Source organism: Orussus abietinus, unplaced genomic scaffold (genome assembly GCF_000612105.2).
Source record: "Orussus abietinus isolate OABI.00-Male unplaced genomic scaffold, Oabi_2.0 scaffold1, whole genome shotgun sequence".
In the NCBI taxonomy this organism is placed as follows: Eukaryota; Metazoa; Arthropoda; class Insecta; order Hymenoptera; family Orussidae; genus Orussus; species Orussus abietinus.
In genome coordinates, this window is record NW_019396017.1 from 4,378,708 (window position 1) to 4,395,684 (window position 16,977).

At 42.4% G+C, this 16,977-nt stretch overlaps 1 protein-coding gene across 4 annotated transcripts; it reads left to right on the forward strand.

Annotated features, from left to right (window-relative positions):
- The first annotated feature begins 585 nt into the window (after window positions 1-585).
- Window positions 586-16,536, forward strand: LOC105698071 (F-BAR domain only protein 2). Of its 4 annotated transcripts, XM_012421986.2 has the most exons (13): window positions 586-1,045; window positions 3,333-3,644; window positions 4,161-4,418; window positions 4,522-4,717; window positions 4,848-5,174; window positions 6,267-6,380; window positions 9,873-9,972; window positions 10,452-10,713; window positions 10,781-11,045; window positions 11,133-11,613; window positions 11,715-11,931; window positions 12,093-12,441; window positions 12,552-16,536. In XM_012421986.2, the coding sequence occupies exons 1-13, from the start codon at window positions 1,016-1,018 to the stop codon at window positions 12,620-12,622; spliced, it is 2,982 nt and encodes a 993-aa protein (XP_012277409.1). In that variant the 5' UTR covers window positions 586-1,015; the 3' UTR covers window positions 12,623-16,536. The 4 variants fall into 4 exon arrangements, with proteins under 4 accessions (XP_012277409.1, XP_012277406.1, XP_012277407.1 ...); XM_012421983.2 differs by lacking the exon at window positions 6,267-6,380 and having other exon boundaries at window positions 4,848-4,973; window positions 9,873-10,032; XM_012421984.2 differs by lacking the exon at window positions 6,267-6,380 and having other exon boundaries at window positions 4,848-4,973.
- The last annotated feature ends 441 nt before the right edge of the window (window positions 16,537-16,977 follow it).

The window sequence follows — 16,977 nt, forward strand, 5'->3', positions numbered from 1 at the left end:
AAGCGAAAACGGTTCCAAGAAATCTTACGTTAATGGCACCACCCCGTCCCACGGTTCAATTCACCCGATTAACGGCGCAATTCCTCCGGGACTTTGTCCCGGTGTCGAAAATATTCCCGATTGAGACAAACTTAAATTAATTAAAAAACGAGATACCGTAGATCGTTCGGAATGCAAAATGAATTCTTATTCTTCTCGAATCGAGATGATTTCCCCTACCGATTGCGGAGCATTTTCTTACCGACTACGGTATCCCTTCCACGAAATCGTCGTTATCTGTCGCCTCGTCCGGTCCACGGAGATCTCTTCGTTGCCGACTATCGTTTCGTTGATTTTTGCGACCCGACAACGTATGGACCGAAACTAGTAGGTTTATTTTTGGTAAACGATTTGAAAGGGAAAATCGAGCGTCGGAGCTTGCATCCGCAACGAGCGTTTTTCCTCGGCGTCGCTTTTCTTTATCGACCGTGCCGCCCCGCCCGTCCGTTCGAGCTTCGCGTCTCGACTGGCCGCCGCGTGGAGGCGCCACCGCGGGTCGCTTCGGGCCAGTTGGAGCAAGTGTCACGACCGAGTCACGAGAACGCAGGGTCGAGGGAGACAGCGCTTGCGTCGCGATTTCTTCGCGAGCACCGTCGGAGTACGGTGCGACCGGTGCGACCGAAGTTAGCCGCAGCTAGGCCAAGTCGAAGTGGTTTCCTGTTGTCTCCTGCGGTGGGACCGGTGGGACTTCTCCTGAGCGGCGCCTCGTTCGAGCTCGAGAGCACGCGCACCCACGTATCCACGTAACCGCACGTAACGGTCGTCCGAGCCGTCGAGACGACTGGGACATCTCTGGAAACCCTAACGGTGACGGCGCTCCTCTGGTTCTCCCGGTCCCTGACCCCGACTACGATTCTCCGCTGCGACGACGTGCGCGTCCTCGGGTTGACCCACGCGAGACGCCGCGCGTGCCCGCCCGCCAGGAAAGGATTCGAGGAACACGCGGGATCATGCTCTGATCGCGGTTCGGTTCATCATGACCGTCGATTTTGCCGACTGCTTTTGGGTGAGTGCCCGCTCGGCGGACGGGAGTGCCCTGCGAAGCTGGCATTACCTGCCGCGCAAAAGTTAGGTTAAGAAGAAGGTGTGTTCTTCCCTCTTGGCGTCCCCGCGGCCGAGACGCTTCCCTATCCCCCGAGGCCTCGAAAACGCCCCGGGAACGTCCGGGACCGACGAGAATCGACGGTCACCTGGCATCGGCTAGCGATCTCTTTCTTCGTCCGAGCGTCGGTGCCTTTCTCCCTCGCTCGTCCGATCCCCACCTGTTTTCCCGTTTTCCTCCCCCCTGACCCTCGGTACCTACCACTCGGTTTTCCCTTTTGCTTCCGCCCTTCGTTGGAGTTGCTTTCCTCTCCCTCCCTCTCTCTCTCTCTCTCCCTCCCTCCATCTGCCTGGGCTCCCTGCTGCCTTCTGGTCGCTCTACGAACACCATGGAGAGTACTTCTTTTGGTTTCGCAGCATTGTAAATTATGACACAACGCGTGAATTGCATTCCTGCACGATTTGAGATACGGCGTGGCTCGTTCCAAAGAAATTCATAAGAACGTGCACTTCTGCATGGAATGACGTAGTTTGTGGTAATGCGAATCGTCTAGTGTATTTTTTATGGACTAAATGAAACGACGAATTGTAGTATTTAAGTCGAGTGCACGGTAGATCGTAGATTAGACCCGTGAAAAGATCGTTGTCGCTAAGATATAGAAATGACTACATTGATAATATTTATAAAAATATTCCTTTTAAAATTCCACTTATAATTTGCTGTTTAAAAATTATTGTATACGTTTAGCTAGTATCGGCAAGCATGTCCGTGTTGGTAACTAGGAACATTCCAGATATAGCGTAGAAAACAAAAGAATCTGTCGACGGCTCTTGGCTTATCAATGGCAATAATTGTCAATAGCTTGTACGCTTGTTACTGACTCATCGCCAAAAGCTCGTCGTCGATCTTTAGCAAACAAACACAAAATTCTTGGGAAATTCAGTATTTCTCGGTTAATAAAAAGAAAGTACAGAATACCCTCGACATGCTTCCTGTATCGTCATTAGCTCAGCTCTCGTCAGCAGAATATTCTCGTATGAAACATTTGGACATTTGAGATAAGATAGAGTAACTTCCTTTTTGTTCCCGTTGTCTCTGCCGAGATTGAAGGGCAGTAGATACGTCATAATTGAGTCGGACAAAAGTAAAGAATCAACCGTATGAAAATGGGAGGGACTGTGAAAAATCCTAGAAAAAACCGATTACGAGCATGGCAAATTTTTGTCGCACGATCAGCTTGAATTTTTTTCCATTCGAATCTACGTTTACCGATTCTATTGAAAAACGGTGGAATTATTTCCTTCGTGCACTACTCGCGGAAAGGATTACAGTGCTTCAGAGGTTTCATGTAGCTAACGTTGTCGTATAACCGTCTGGTTTTTGTCAGATCTACTTCTTGTACCTGGTTAGACGCAAATTGATTGTAATCAAGCGAGGGTGATTTAATACAGAGAGAAGAGATTGAAAGACTCGTTATTGAACAATGACTCTAATTGTGGACACTTTATCGAACGCCTATTGCATGTTCGGCCTAAGGACGACAAACGAAGTTCAATAGAATCGTTAAGGAATTGCACCGCAGGAAAAAATTTTTCACGATCGCTACGCTACTCACGGCTCACCGGAAATAAACTATACTCGGCTTCGTTGAACACCTACGGGTGAAAAGAAACAATGCGTCGCAGACTGACGTCCGACAATGACGTATGCGTCAATTTCCTATTTCTTTCGCACTTCCATGAATTTAAAAGGCCGTTTATGCCTTTTTGCGCTTTTGGATTTGACCGGAGGATAAAACGAATTCCGTCTTTGGACAGATGTTATTGCCATGCCGTGAAAGATGACTGGGGAATGGGATGACAGCGTCCGATCAGGGTTAAAGCGTTAAACGACTAAGTGGCCTTAAGTATGGTCTCGTCGTTCGTCAAGCCGACGTGATATTCTACTTATCTACGTCAGTTAACAACCAAAGACTGCTTCGGAACGCTTAATTCGCACTTACGTTGCATGCACATTTGCCCCGTAGATGAGATTTATTTTTAAATATGTGCGCACAATTTAACAACATTCCGAAGTTGACAGCAATTAGACAGTGTTGTCCGCTTGCGATTTACGAGCATGCAGAGGTTCTTTTAACGGTGCACCGATTGCAAGGAGCGTCTGGAACGAGCTAGAAAATACAAATCCGTCGAATAGTCTTACAGTTGTATCCGTCATCGTGGTTTCATGCGGCATCAATTTTCTGTTTTAGGGTGAAAAGAATAATGGATTTGACGTGCTGTACCATAACATGAAGCATGGTGTAATCGCGAGTAAAGAGTTGGCCGAGTTTCTGCGGGAACGGTCAGCCATCGAAGAGAACAACTACAAATGGCTGAGCAAGGTAGCGAAACAGGCCACCAACAGTAGCAGCACTCAGGGAACATTCGCCCCCATCTGGGCCGCCCTTAGAGGTGCGGCCGAAAAGTTGGCTGGTTTGCATCTGCAGATGGCCCAAAGAGTAACCGAGATTATCAAGGATGTCTCCAAATATGCGGACGAGCTTCACAAAAAACACAAGGCTGTACGTAGTCCTGGATTATCGTTCGCACTCGTACTTCGATCCGCCCTGACTGCCCGTTTCATTAAAATCGGCAATATTTTTCTTGGGATGAAAATTACCGTGTATTACCGTCTAGCGTGTTTCGAGTTTCGAAACGTAGCTGAAATTCTTGCGATTCAGGTATCGCTCTGACCGTGGTGATTGTAAAACTTAGACGAGTGTATCGTGCACGGAGCATTATCGGTAACCGCCCACAGTCCAGGTCACTAGGTTCGTCCAGACAGCGAAGCCCACGTCATGTGTAGGGCATGGTTATCTCGTGCAGAACTTTCCGTAGGATGTACCAAAACGGTCCCCGATTTAAGAGTCCTAAATATTTTACGACTTCAAATTACTTTACCAAGCGTTTGGCTCGATTCTATTTTCTTTTATCGCTGTCCTCGTTTTCTTGTATCAGGGCCGATTGACGAAATATAGTACGTTATGAATATTACAAAACCGCGATATAAAGATTGATGGATAAATTATGGATTTTAGGTGAAAGAGGAAGAATCTTCTACCCTGGAGGTCGTGCAAAGTATACAGAGCATCACGATCACCTTGCAGAAGGCGAAGGATACGTGTCTCCAAAGAGGCATCGAGTTTGAGAAATTGAAGAAAGACAATGCCAGTCAGAGGGAATTGGAGAAGGCAGAGGCCAAATTCAAGAAAGCCCAAGACGACTACAAGGCTATCGTTGATAAATACTCCGCTGTCCGTAACGATTTCGAGACTAAAATGACCCAAGCATGCAAGGTATGACGATAATTCGATCGACTTGCTTGCATCCGTTGACCGTCGAGCTGCGTTTTTATATTTTACCATAATTCTTGATGTAATTTTTTTTTTTTTTAATCAGCGGTTTCAAACCATCGAGGAGACTCATCTGAAACACATGAAAGAATTTCTTAATACTTATGCGGATGTTCTGCTAGCAAACCATGAACAGGTTGGCCAGGTTCATATTGACTTCAAACGACAGTGCCTCGACATGACCGTAGAAAAACTCTTGAAGCAATTTGTACGAAGCAAGTACACAGGATTCGAGAAACCAGGTAAAATTTAATTCATTTCTAGGCTGCCGTTAAAGAACTATAACGCAGATATTTTTACCGTGTTCTTGCAGTGACTTTAATTTCCTTCACTGTTTTCCCCAAAGAGTATAAATCTTTGTAATTTGTGTAGGAATAATCGAGTACGAAGAAGTAATGACGAGTCTGGCAGAGATGACCGGTCAGACGCAGTCGGAAGGGACGGTCGAGATACCCAAGGAGCCTGCCAAGAGTGCTAACGGGGAGACAGGCGTTGCCGGTAACACACAAAATTCAAAGAAAGATCACGTTCAAATTAAAGGGGTGGGTATCCTCTCGGCTGGGGATTTGGGAAAGGGACAAGAAAAGGAAAAAGACAGGGAGAAACTGAAGGAAAAGGATAAAGAACAGGCACCGCAACCCAGCAAGGCTTCTCGCCGTACCACCTCGCTACTCAACCTGTTCATGTCCAACTCCCAGGGTAGGTCACGTTCGTAACGAGCCGAATTAAAAGCACTTCCTTTACCTGGTAATCATTCCGGATCGTGCCTGCCTTGATAATACGCGTACCTGTACATAATCGAATCCCCGCCCATGCTAGACCCGTCATCCAAGACTCCAAGGTGAAACATAAGAAACAAAAATGACTGCGTACGGTCAATGCCAGTTTTGTCTATTTATTCGCAATTATTTTCACTTAACATGAAGTGCACAGGCCGCTATATTACCTTCGATACGTTTCATGTTTTTATCAAAGTTCATTATTAATGCGTTACCAAAACGAAATACAGTTTAGAATGAAACGACCCAAATTCAATGCCGTAGTAATAAATCATTTATCCAGCTGGTGCATCCACTTAGGTCATTCCAGGAAACGCGATTATGTACGAATAATATTTTAAATTGGGTCGGATTTTTTTTAAACGATATTGAGGCAGGCCCGTCCACTCCATAGAGCCTCTTTGCACTAATTCGTCGTTCACGTACATACACCAGAGCCATTTAATTTCAGCACCCAATTCACGTAATAATCGCCGTGCCGTCCAGGTATTATTGTTTGATCATCTCGTGCTTTTATATGGTTGTTGCGTTACGTCGCTTTTGCGCGTCATGATCTAACATTAGGTGGAGGATGATGTGTCCAAGTGCAATCACGTCCAGAGAGTCTTCAACGAGTCACCTCCTATTTCATCGATCTCGTAAGATTCCAGAAGACAATTCTGCAAATTTTTGACGTCTTTTTTTTTATTTTTTATTTATTTATTAAATAGGAAACGAGAAGCATTTAACTCTTTTTGTTCATTTTTGTACGTCAGCAATATGCACGGTGAAGGAATCGCAAGTCGTTTCCAAAATACCAAAGTTAAAAACGCTTAGAATCCGTTTTTCCAATGACGTTTTATTGATATCCCTAAAAGACTCAAAAAGATTCTCTGGAATTATTCTGAAGTAAAATAAATATGTGAGTTAAATCGCGTTTTCAAGTCGCACGATCAGGACGAGAAGGGAACGAGGTGATAGGGTCAAAATCGGGAAAAAGATACTCGGTAAAAAGTGATAAGTGTTGTTTCAGAGAGGCAGAGGCAAGCAGGGTCTGGTTCGGCACCTGCTACTCCTCAGGGGAACAACCTGCCTCCTGCCGTTCCACCTCCCAGCATCTCCAGGAACCCTCTCAGAGGATCTAAATGTAACTGCTTACGTCGTCATTTACCGTCTTACCTCCTCACTTCACCTGGACAATCTTAGGATGGCTGTATCGATTTACTGGTTCTGGAACTCGATCCTTCGCAAAAATCATCTCTGAACCTTTTCGCATCCTATACGTTTCTCTTTTCCTGTATCTCACGTCGGTTCCAGAGCCGATGTTAAATCTAATAAGAGTTTTAAGCGAGTCTGCAATTGAACAGAATTTTTTTCGTTAATTATAATTTCCTGTGCTCTACAGCTAGACATTAACAAAATATAATCCGTTTTCGGAAGGAAATATAATTTTTCTGTTTGGCAAACTGGACGTTGTAAAAAAAATGCTATAAAACATGATTATGAAATCTTGTTCCATTGCAGATTCCGATAACTCTCCTAGGATGATGTAAATTATTTTAATTCCTCTGAATTTTGTCATTTGAAAATAAGCCCGATCTAGTCGAATCAAACAATCTTCGCTTACAGCTGTTCTAAGTAATAACTTGATTGAAAATGGTCCACATTCTAGATCAGTTCTATTTCATTTCATTCGCTCATTAACCAGCATGCTATCTTCATTGAGGTGATGTGAAATCTATTAGAGAATTTATTAGAAATGGATTATTCGCTAAAAATGTTAATTCAAGCTTTTTAACCGCAAAATTTCTTTTCTGACTCCCGTGTCACTGCCACATTAATATTTGTATGTTATTGGATATCGAAGTTATGCTGCATATGACATTAAATATTTTTGTTTCCTTTGAATATCATTTAACAGTGGACCATTATTAATCAGGTGATTCCTTTCGATACCTTTGTCTCTGTCTACTCCAATGATAATTAAATCAACTATCTCTCCCTATCTGTCTCTACGACACTCGGTGAGGACTCTTATTGCAGCGTCTCTATCAACGCAGAGTATCTCTTGTAAATTCATCTCTAGTGAATTACTATATTGACATTATCGTAACAACACTATTTACCGTTCCTCCACTGTGCACTGTTTTAGATCGTTGACGTAGGTTTTTTTCACTAACATCAATAACGGTAAATTAACATCCTTACACCGCGCCTACACGCTTAAAAAAATTGAGGCATCTTGATATTGCACTGGGAATGTAAATGACATTGTCCTAATTGGCAACATGTCGAAATTAAACAAGAAGCAAAAGTCCAGAGATCGCGATAAAAAATTTTCAGCTAAGGGTCTAGAACATTTTTGAAACGTCATTTTTAATAAGTGCCATCTTATTTTGCCGTTGAGATATCAAAATGCCGTTGAATTTCTGCGTGTATTCGTTTGTAATATTAATTTACCACCGCTGAAAATAATCCATTAATTATTTCCATACTTCCCTCAAAATGATGTTGCAATTACAGGAAAATATTCTTTGGCTTCTTTTGGCTAACATCGAGCTTACGTAGACATAGGCTATTGGCTCGGCATTCGCAACGACTAACACTATTTCAGTGGGTGTGTCACTTGTAAATTGTTTTTCTAACAATAATATGTGTATCTACGTAGTAGGGTATCGTTCATCGAGACATTTTATCTGTAATAATGTGTTCTATCACTACGCCTAGGATTCGATGTTTTCCCAGTTCGCATCGCGTCCATTTCACGGAGAACACTTCATCGATGTTCGACTCCATAAGATGAAATCGTGTACTCGAAAAGTTTCCAGAATTATTGCATTTAGTTTCTCCTTCGCACTTCGTGTCTCTGGAATCGGAGCACTTTACACGGTTTCACGCAATGACTGCTTTGGATGGTGACAATGACAGTGAATCTCCCTAATCCTTTGAAATTCATGAACGATTTTTAGAACTTGTAAAATATGAAAAAAAAGATCACCGCCTGCAGGACGATTCACAGGGTGTTGACCGTAATTTTGGAAACTTCCCAGGTACTTGTAGTACAAAACGACGGAACAAAAAAAAATGTTTTTCTTAAGGGGAGATGGACTTGAATAATGTTGATGCGCGAGCGTGGGGCGCGACTACTCTGGGGCCTCAGGTGAGCCGTTCTTTACAAGTTTACTAATGCATGGCTCACTGCTATTCATTGCATTTATTTTCCAAGTGCTGGATTTCCTTTAAACGGTGCTGAGAAATTCCACCGCGTTCTCGCCTGGAGAGAGAATGGAATTTCTTGAGAACTCGAGCCGACTTTCACGCAAAAGTGCGGCGAGCGTTTTTTCTTGCTGGCAAGCTGGAAAAAATCCTTCGGATCAATTTTACCGTCATATTTATGATGACGTATTTATAACGTATCTCTGCAATTATTGCATGACCTAGGAACTGCACGACTCGGTGTACAGTGAAAAAGAATTTAGGTGAAATTTACAAAGACATCGTGCTTGGTCGACGGAGCAACAATTTCCCGTATTTTAATGGAATACTCGTTAAGTAACGTGAATATATATTTTATCCTTAAGTAGAGTCGGTAATAGCGATAGGCGGCAAAAGGTTATTTGTTTTATTTATTACCAGGCAGGCTGAAAATTCAAGACCAAACGGAGAAGTTGTTAGAAAAACAATTTAAACCGCAATTGGTGTGTCAGGATAATTGTTTCTTAGAAGTAGATTATGGTGATGGTGCGTGGGTTGTGCCTCGTTATTTATTATCCCATGCTGTGCTCTCGTATCGCGCTAGTGAGCTGTCTTTCCGTTGCTAAATTTTTCTCTCTATTTCACCCTGTCATCTGCACTCGAGTCCGTAAGACTCTGTCTACTTTTTTAAAAAAACGCAACGTTAACACGGATTTCGCAAGAAACTTTTTCCCGATCGTGCCAGCGGAATTAATTAAATTACTGGTTAAATTATCCTTCGATTTTTACGACGACGTTAAGTTCGATTCATTTGTGTTTATTGTTTCGAGGTAATGAAAATTAAATCTATACATATCATTATATTGCCCAATGATCTTTTCTTTAAGATTCAGATAAATCCGTGTTTTCGTCGCTCCGTTACACTCTTCCAGCTCCAAGCGCGACTTTATAATAAATCGCGAACGAAATTCGATTGGCATTTCACTTAATTTCGAACACTTGGAAAGTAAATCCTTGTCTAATCGACTGCTAATTTTAGAGAAAGTAGAGTTCATTTATTTTTAAGTGTAACCAAAGAAAGGGTCGGCGTTCCTTGCCAACGAAAAGCAACTGACCCGGAAAATTCGCAGTGACGCTACATTGCATCAATTAAATATACGTTACAATGTTAACTAACGTAAGGCAAAGTTTAGCAATTCATTAAGATTTGATAATCGTTAGTAGATCGTTCAATACTTATCCAGGTCGAATCGTTAATTTGATCTCACGGAGAATGAGAAATTGAATCATATATATTTTTTTTTTCTCGGAGATAATTGCTCAACTTCTCCCTCTTTATTTTTAAATAATTAATTATGCGAAGGGTGACGTGGGAGCACTCGGCGTCGGTGCACTAGGGCTCAACGAGGGACGTTAATTAAAGTGATGTTTTATATTTTGATAGGGTTTCTTCGCAGCAGGCGAGAAAAAAGGAAGGAAAAGAAAGCCAAGAAGAAAAAGGACTCCGTAGAGACGAATAGCAACAAGGAAGAAAAGTCTGACCTGTCAGTACATGCATGCGCGGCAGACCCAGTGCACAAAAAGTTGCCAGATTCCTGCATAACGTACATACACACCCTATATAATTACGTATAAGGACTTACCGAGGGGAGGTGTAGTTGCTCTTTAACTGCAACGCTAGTTCGAATTCCTGCCATGAGAAAGCCTCGCAAAGCCTCATCCTACAATCGGCAAAATTGAATTTGTACTCGTGGTCGAATAATCGGATTTCCATTTCGCTATATCGGACAATTGGCTGACGCAGCCCACGTAAACGCGTTAGAAATGCCCTGCCGTGTCAATGTGGAAAAAGGACAATGCAAAACGTAATTCAATAACTCGACCGCCATCGTAACTAAATTACGCTCGCTCGATTGTAGTCGGCTGATACCCAATTGACCCTGAAACTAATAATGGCACTGGGCCTGCTGGAAGCGCAAACGTGAGAAATATGTTGATGGGAATGCCACTTGATCCTTTTCAGGGAGGACAAGGAGGACAGCAGAAAATCCAAGACACCCACTCCGGAAGTGGACGAGGATGGGTTTTGCATCAGGCCCAAACCTGACCCTTGGGAAAATGAAAAAGGATTCTATTCGAGCTCCGATACGGATTCCGAAGATGACAGGGAGAGGAAAATTAGAGTCGAAATTAAACCCTTGAGCAATGGCGGGGCGCCCATGAGTGCGAGTGTGGACGAATTGAGAGCTACCGTCGAAAATTTATCGCTTTCACCAGCCCCTACGGTAGAGCATTTAAATTCGTTACGGAGAAATAAACCCAGGGTGATTACTTACCCTTTGATCATCGTAGGGTCGCAGAGGTTCAAACGCGGACTCCGATCATCACATGAAGAGATCGCAATCGGTGTCGCAACAGTTGGGCGGTAAACCCAGTTCCGATCTGCTGGGATTGAGTTTATTTAATCCCAGCAGCACGCCGTCCAGTGCATCCACCCCTACAGGAAGTCATCCGTATGCACCTCTTCAGAGTCCACCACCCCTTTCCTCGTCCCCGGTGCCCCAAACGGCCCCGCCGCAATCGGCACCGGCTGCACAAATCCATGCACGATTTCCAGGTGAAAATGCTCTCCTATCTCTGAAAATAAAACATATTTCTTTTATCTCTGTCCGTATAAGATTTTTAAATCGTCTTACGGCTTTAGAGGGGGATCTGTTCTCGGAGGTTGGCGACATAACGCCGGCTTTGCCTCCAAAGCAATCCGCGTCGTCCACGCCGACAGGATCCATCGCCATTCCTAGACCTCCGTCTAGAAGAGGAGAAGGTCCATCGCCTCGAGGAAGAATGTCCCCGGCGACGATCTCTAGAGCGGATAGCGTGGCCAGTTTGGAGTTCCGAGCGGCAGGGGTCGGGGTCGGCTCCTCCAGAGGGCCGTCGCCTCTGACGATCGGCCTCGCCGACACGATTCCCCTGGCCGTGGCCTTCCACGAGATCGTTCACTCCTACTTCCGGGGCACCGACGAGACTCGTTGCCAGGTCAAGCTCAGTGGCGACATGATGCTTTCGTTTCCGGCTGGGATCGTCACCGTCCTGGCCAATAATCCGAACCCGGCAAAGCTCTGCTTCAAGGTGAAAAATAGTAGTCGTTTGGAAAGACTGCTGCCAAACAGCCAGTTGGTCAGTATGTAAGTACGAGGCGTGGGATCCTGCCAAATTTTTTAATCACCTTATAGCGTTTGCAAAGCCATCGAAGCCGTTGAACGGTCACGATCGGATGTACTTTCAGAGACGCGACTCAATCCGTCGCCGACAGTACAATCTTCGAGTTCAACATGAGTGCCTTAACGACTCTGCTGCGTCGACAAGCCGAACAAAATCCGTCAGCTTCGTACTTTAACGTGGACATCCTCAAGTATCAGATTAAGAACAAGGAAGGCGCAGGTTCCTGCCCCTTCCAGCTCGTCGCGTATTGGAAATGCGAGGCGACTCATACGGATCTTAAGGTACTATCTCCATTGCTCTATTTTTATCCCTTCGGAAGAGGAGAGCTGTAGTTAAAACTAAATTCCCTGGCTTTTTTTTTGACTCGCCTCTTCCAGGTCTCATTTCGACCTACGATCTTTCTAACGTATAAACGTATAATTTTTTTTTTTCTTTTTATCAGATCGACTACAAATATAATAGCCGTGCCATGGCCTCGCCGAGCCCGCTACTAAATCTACACGTGGCCGCTCCTATCGATGGCGGATTTTTGAATCTACACAGCAAACCACCGGCTCAGTGGCTGCCGGACACTAATCGCGTCTTGTGGAAGTTCACCGAGCTGTCGCAACACAGCGAAGGCAGTGGCGTGGGATCCTTGAAAGCCCGGGTCGAACTCGAACGCGGCCCTGGAACTCAAGGAACGATATTTACTCAATTTAACTGCGAAGGGACCACCTTGTCCGGCGTCGAGTTCGAGCTCGTGGGTGCCGGCTACAGGTTAAGCTTGGTCAAGCGCAGATTCGTATCTGGTTGGTGTTCCTCCTTTAATATTCTTCTTTGTTAATCATTGCCATTCATTAGTCCGCGATGATGGAGAATACTTGAGAATAAATGCATCGACGTGGGTGAATCGTTTCAGGAAAGTACATCTGCGACGGCGACACGGATCCACGTACTCGATACGCCGCTCCTCCATCCAGCATAGATTGACGGCTTCCGGATTGGGCTCCCAGGTGGGAGAGTTTGCCCATTTAGCCTCGCTCGTTCGCACTGCCTTGAACATGCGTTAAGCCGATCGAGGACGAGCCTCGATCGACCCGGAGCGCACACCATACAAAATCCTCGGATACTCCAAAACTCGTTCCGAGATTTCTCGAAGACGCGACGACGATGCACGCGCGTACGGAAAAGCAACGACCATCGGCAGGATGTGCGCTCGTAAATTACTTGAACGGTACAATGGCGCAATGGGACATTTTCCACCGTGCCGTCAGCGATTAGTTTTGCGTTTGAAGTAGGAAAGGCATTTGTACATAATTTTCTATCGAAAGGTGAACGAGACGAACTGTGTTCCACGCGCGAACAAACGTGGTGGTGTTCAGCCGAAGGCGATATAGTATTTTCCAGTTGTCGCTTCAGTCGACAACGAGGTCTTCGACTCCTTCACTTCGTTTTGTTGTCCGCTTTTTCATAGGCCGAAAAATGATGGATTTTATCGAAAGGGGCTTCGCGTTTTGAAGCTCTCTAGGCTCTCTTCTGGATTAGACACTTCGTGTTTTGGACCGGATTATATTAGATGAGGAACGATCTGCGTATTTTCGATCCATCGTACGTTTAGCTTCCATTCCATGGCTAGGGGGTGAAACAGCCTAAATTTTACAATACTTGAATTAATGAGTAGCGATTATTTAGACTCGTTTTAACAACTATTTGTTGAATTGAGAATTTCAAGAATGGTCCAATTAAAAATTGTCATTGTTACTAATTTCAGTCGGCTAGGTTCAAGAGATGAAACTTTATGTTGTTTCGCCTTTCGACCAAAAGATTGGCGTAAGTTTCGGCGGGGAGATATTCGCTTCGGACTCGTATTTTGATGGGATACTCGGATTAGATCAATTAATTGGTTACGACGCTCATAGTGTCTTGCGAATTTTGTCCGTCCCTATTAATTCTCGAGCCGTCTCCCGTTCTTTGCATTGCAATCAAAACTAATTCATTGATTTACGAAATGCATCACTCCCACTCCCAGAGCAGTACAATGTTTTTATCTAATGTTATGTCATTGCGCTAGTTTTAATATAGTATCGTATTGTCTTCGTTAAGAAAATTCTTTTAGAATACGGTAGGGTCAGATGTCGGATTGGTAACGGCTTTCGATCGTGATATGAGAAAAAAGAAAATGTTCTTTCAGATTGGGAGCGACGTAAGAGAGAGCGGAGTAAGAACATCACTTTAACGGGTATCACATTTTATAGTAAGCAAAAATAAATGTCAATTTAATGAAATTGTTAAATTATATAGAGTTCAAAAGTTTTCGTGCAGAAATATTTTATAGAAAAATTGTATATCCTTTTTGGTAAAAATTAAAACTAAGTCGTTGAAGTGGTAGTCTTGCTCGATCCTTTCTTTTTATATAAAGGTTAATTTTGGAAGCACGTGATATGTGTTGCAGACCAAAGATCCGATTAGTTTGAGGTTTTGCGTGAGATCTTGAACGAGTTTCGTTTTCCTTATTCTTTTCTCCGAGTATAAAAGAAGGTTCGTTCATGTTCGGCTCTTATTTTTATTTCTTTCGATAGTACTTGCTATAATTGAGAAAAGGAATAATTTCTTCCGTTGTTACACGTATCGAGCTCTTCGCGAATTCTTCTCTTAATTAGTATTCGGAAGTGAGAAAATTATTACAACCAAAGAAATTATTAGTTTGACATTGCATGCTTATGAAGCGTGGATATTTTCAGATCTCTTTGGATTTTCAATTGGAAACAGCTGTTCCAATGTTCAATTACTATTTATCTATTTATTCTTCCGTTATGTATATTTTTTCTAAATTGATGTTCCTATTTTTAAGGATATTGGAAAACATGTATTCGTTTAATGCTGTATGCACGGAGCTCGAAACGTTTACAGTTACAAATTTACAGAGGTATTTATGTACCATAAACATAACAGATTTAATAATTTCATTGCACTTGAATTCTTTGAAGAGAACTCTGGACCTGCGAGTAATAATTTCAGATAATACATAAATGACATATTTCATCTTTAAGTAGTATCAATTAATATAATATTAAGTCAGAAGAATATTGAACCAAGCATTGTATACGGAATTTTTCTTAACAAATATATAGATGATGTCTAGGGTAACTAGATTTTTGTTTGTGGAATTCGCCTAGATTTTTCGCATGCACAAATAGAAAAGATATTAAATCAATTTCATTCTTTGCATTTTTTTTGTGTCCTCTCGTAGGGGACAGGCGAATGCAAAGAATTAGGAAATAATTTAATTTTTTTCATTTCTGACGTTAGTTAATCTAATCGATCGATCAAATAAAATTAAAAGATGATATCAATGAAAAGGTTGAGAACATTGTTTTAGAACAAGTTTTTATAGGGAGTGATTTTTTTTCTGTCGTGTACTGCAATATTCTTTATAATTCCGTGCCATATATATATATGTTAATTTATCATTTACGTACACCTCTTTTTTTCTTAGGCACAAACATCCGTATCAATGCTTGATTCACTTTTACATGATTTTAAGTATCGTGGTTACAAGTATCCAAGTATTACCCTCTGCATTTAGAGTAGACCAACCAGTGCAGTGGGCTTAAATATCAGATTTCAGTTCTTTTATTTAACGACTGTTTAATTTTTACTTTCAAGAACTTTTACATATTGTGCGAAAAATCGAATTCCAACGCCCAGTTGGCTGTTCTCTTGCGGCAATTCTTGTTCATTCAAGATTGAAAGAGAATGATGGTCGTGGTAACTTATGATGTTATCTTTCAACATTTGGAGGCCCCTCCAGTAAATGAATTTGTGGAAGAATAGTGCTCAACACCATATTCCCATAGTTTTGGGAAACTAATCAAAATGACCCAAATAGTTTCCCGAATTTATTTCAGTTTATTGTACTGGTGTAATTAATATAATTAATTGACACTGATCATTTTCGTTTCAGCTTTACATTCATTTTTTCCACTCGATCCCAATCATAACTCTAGACGACATGTGTTCCAAAGATTTAAAAGAAATAGATATTTTTGTTCTCTACACGGACCCTTTCAATAAGTATAACCGAGGATCAACGTTCGTCCGAGAAAAGTAATTTGCTAATAAAGAGGTGCTCCATTGCGTCCAGTTGCGAAATTATTCTCTAAAGCACCGATCGACGATAGTTTAACACGGTATTTACCCTTCTGGACCCGGCTCATTTTTTAACGTCTCTTAGCAAATTATATCTCGCATGCATCGTTAAGGCTGTTTTATTATTCCGACAATGAAGAAAGTGAAAATGAGAGCGCTTAATGTATAAAAATCTATTTAAGACTGTCCTAAGAGAGGATAAACTAGGACGAAATAATCAAATACCGTTGAAGGCTGTTTAAGATCGTGCAAAGGGAGGTAGGTAGAAAGAAGGCAACCGCGAAGATACACGCTTACTGTTTAAGACTGTTTAAGACAAGTGAAGTATAATAAGGAAACATAAAGATTAGGACAGGTGCGAAAACGCTAGGTAACTGAGAAAGGATCGTGCGATTTCTAAATTTCTTCGTTAAAAATACTAGGCCAAAGGGGCAACAATGTACCGTATGGAGCTGTTTAAGAAGTCAAGTGTGTCATTAAAAATTCTCTACGAGAAAGCTATGAAAATCGTAAAGATTGAGAAAACATTCGGGACTTCGACATTCATGTAAAGAATACTCATTAAGGGAGCTACTATGCTACTGTCTATGCATAAATATATATATACAGACATATATTAAACTATTATACATAGTATATACAGAAGTGGAACGACCCGACTATATGCCACGCGTGGCGAAGAAACAATATGTGAAGAACGCGTTGACATGCGATGTTTGTGCGCTAATAAAAAATCTAGGATATTTTATATAAAACTTGTAGCACTCCATGAATTGAGCTCATGTTTCGCTACCGTTTGTACTTGAAAATTGTTGCTTACATCGAGAACGACTTCCCCGTCATCGATAAAAACGACGAATTACCCCGCTGTATCGTTTGTGCCATTATTCAATGTCAGACATAAACATCGACACATACGTTGCGTTGAGACTTCGTGCATTTATCGGTATGAATTTTAATTTTGCCTTTTCCTTTTACTTCACGATCTACAAAATTCTCTTATTTGATCCGCGCAGTTTCTGCAATGATACATACACTTCGCATGTACAATGGCGGTCATGAATGGCTTCCTCGTGTACATGGCGCAGCCTGGTGGTGGTAACGTAAACGTAACGTAAAAAACGAACTCGAGAACTTATGTACTTGCGGTACCTGATGTATAATAAACTGTAAAATAATTAACGTAATAAAGCAAC

What these genes read in the sequence shown, in the direction of transcription:
- LOC105698071 (XM_012421986.2), top strand. Translation starts at nt 1,016, where the DNA reads ATGACCGTCGATTTTGCCGACTGCTTTTGG. An exon ending in AAGGAAGAAAAGTCTGACCT is followed by an intron (nt 9,973 to 10,451) that starts GTCAGTACATGC and finishes GATCCTTTTCAG; the next exon opens with GGAGGACAAGGAGGACAGCA. An exon ending in CGCTTTCACCAGCCCCTACG is followed by an intron (nt 10,714 to 10,780) that starts GTAGAGCATTTA and finishes TGATCATCGTAG; the next exon opens with GGTCGCAGAGGTTCAAACGC.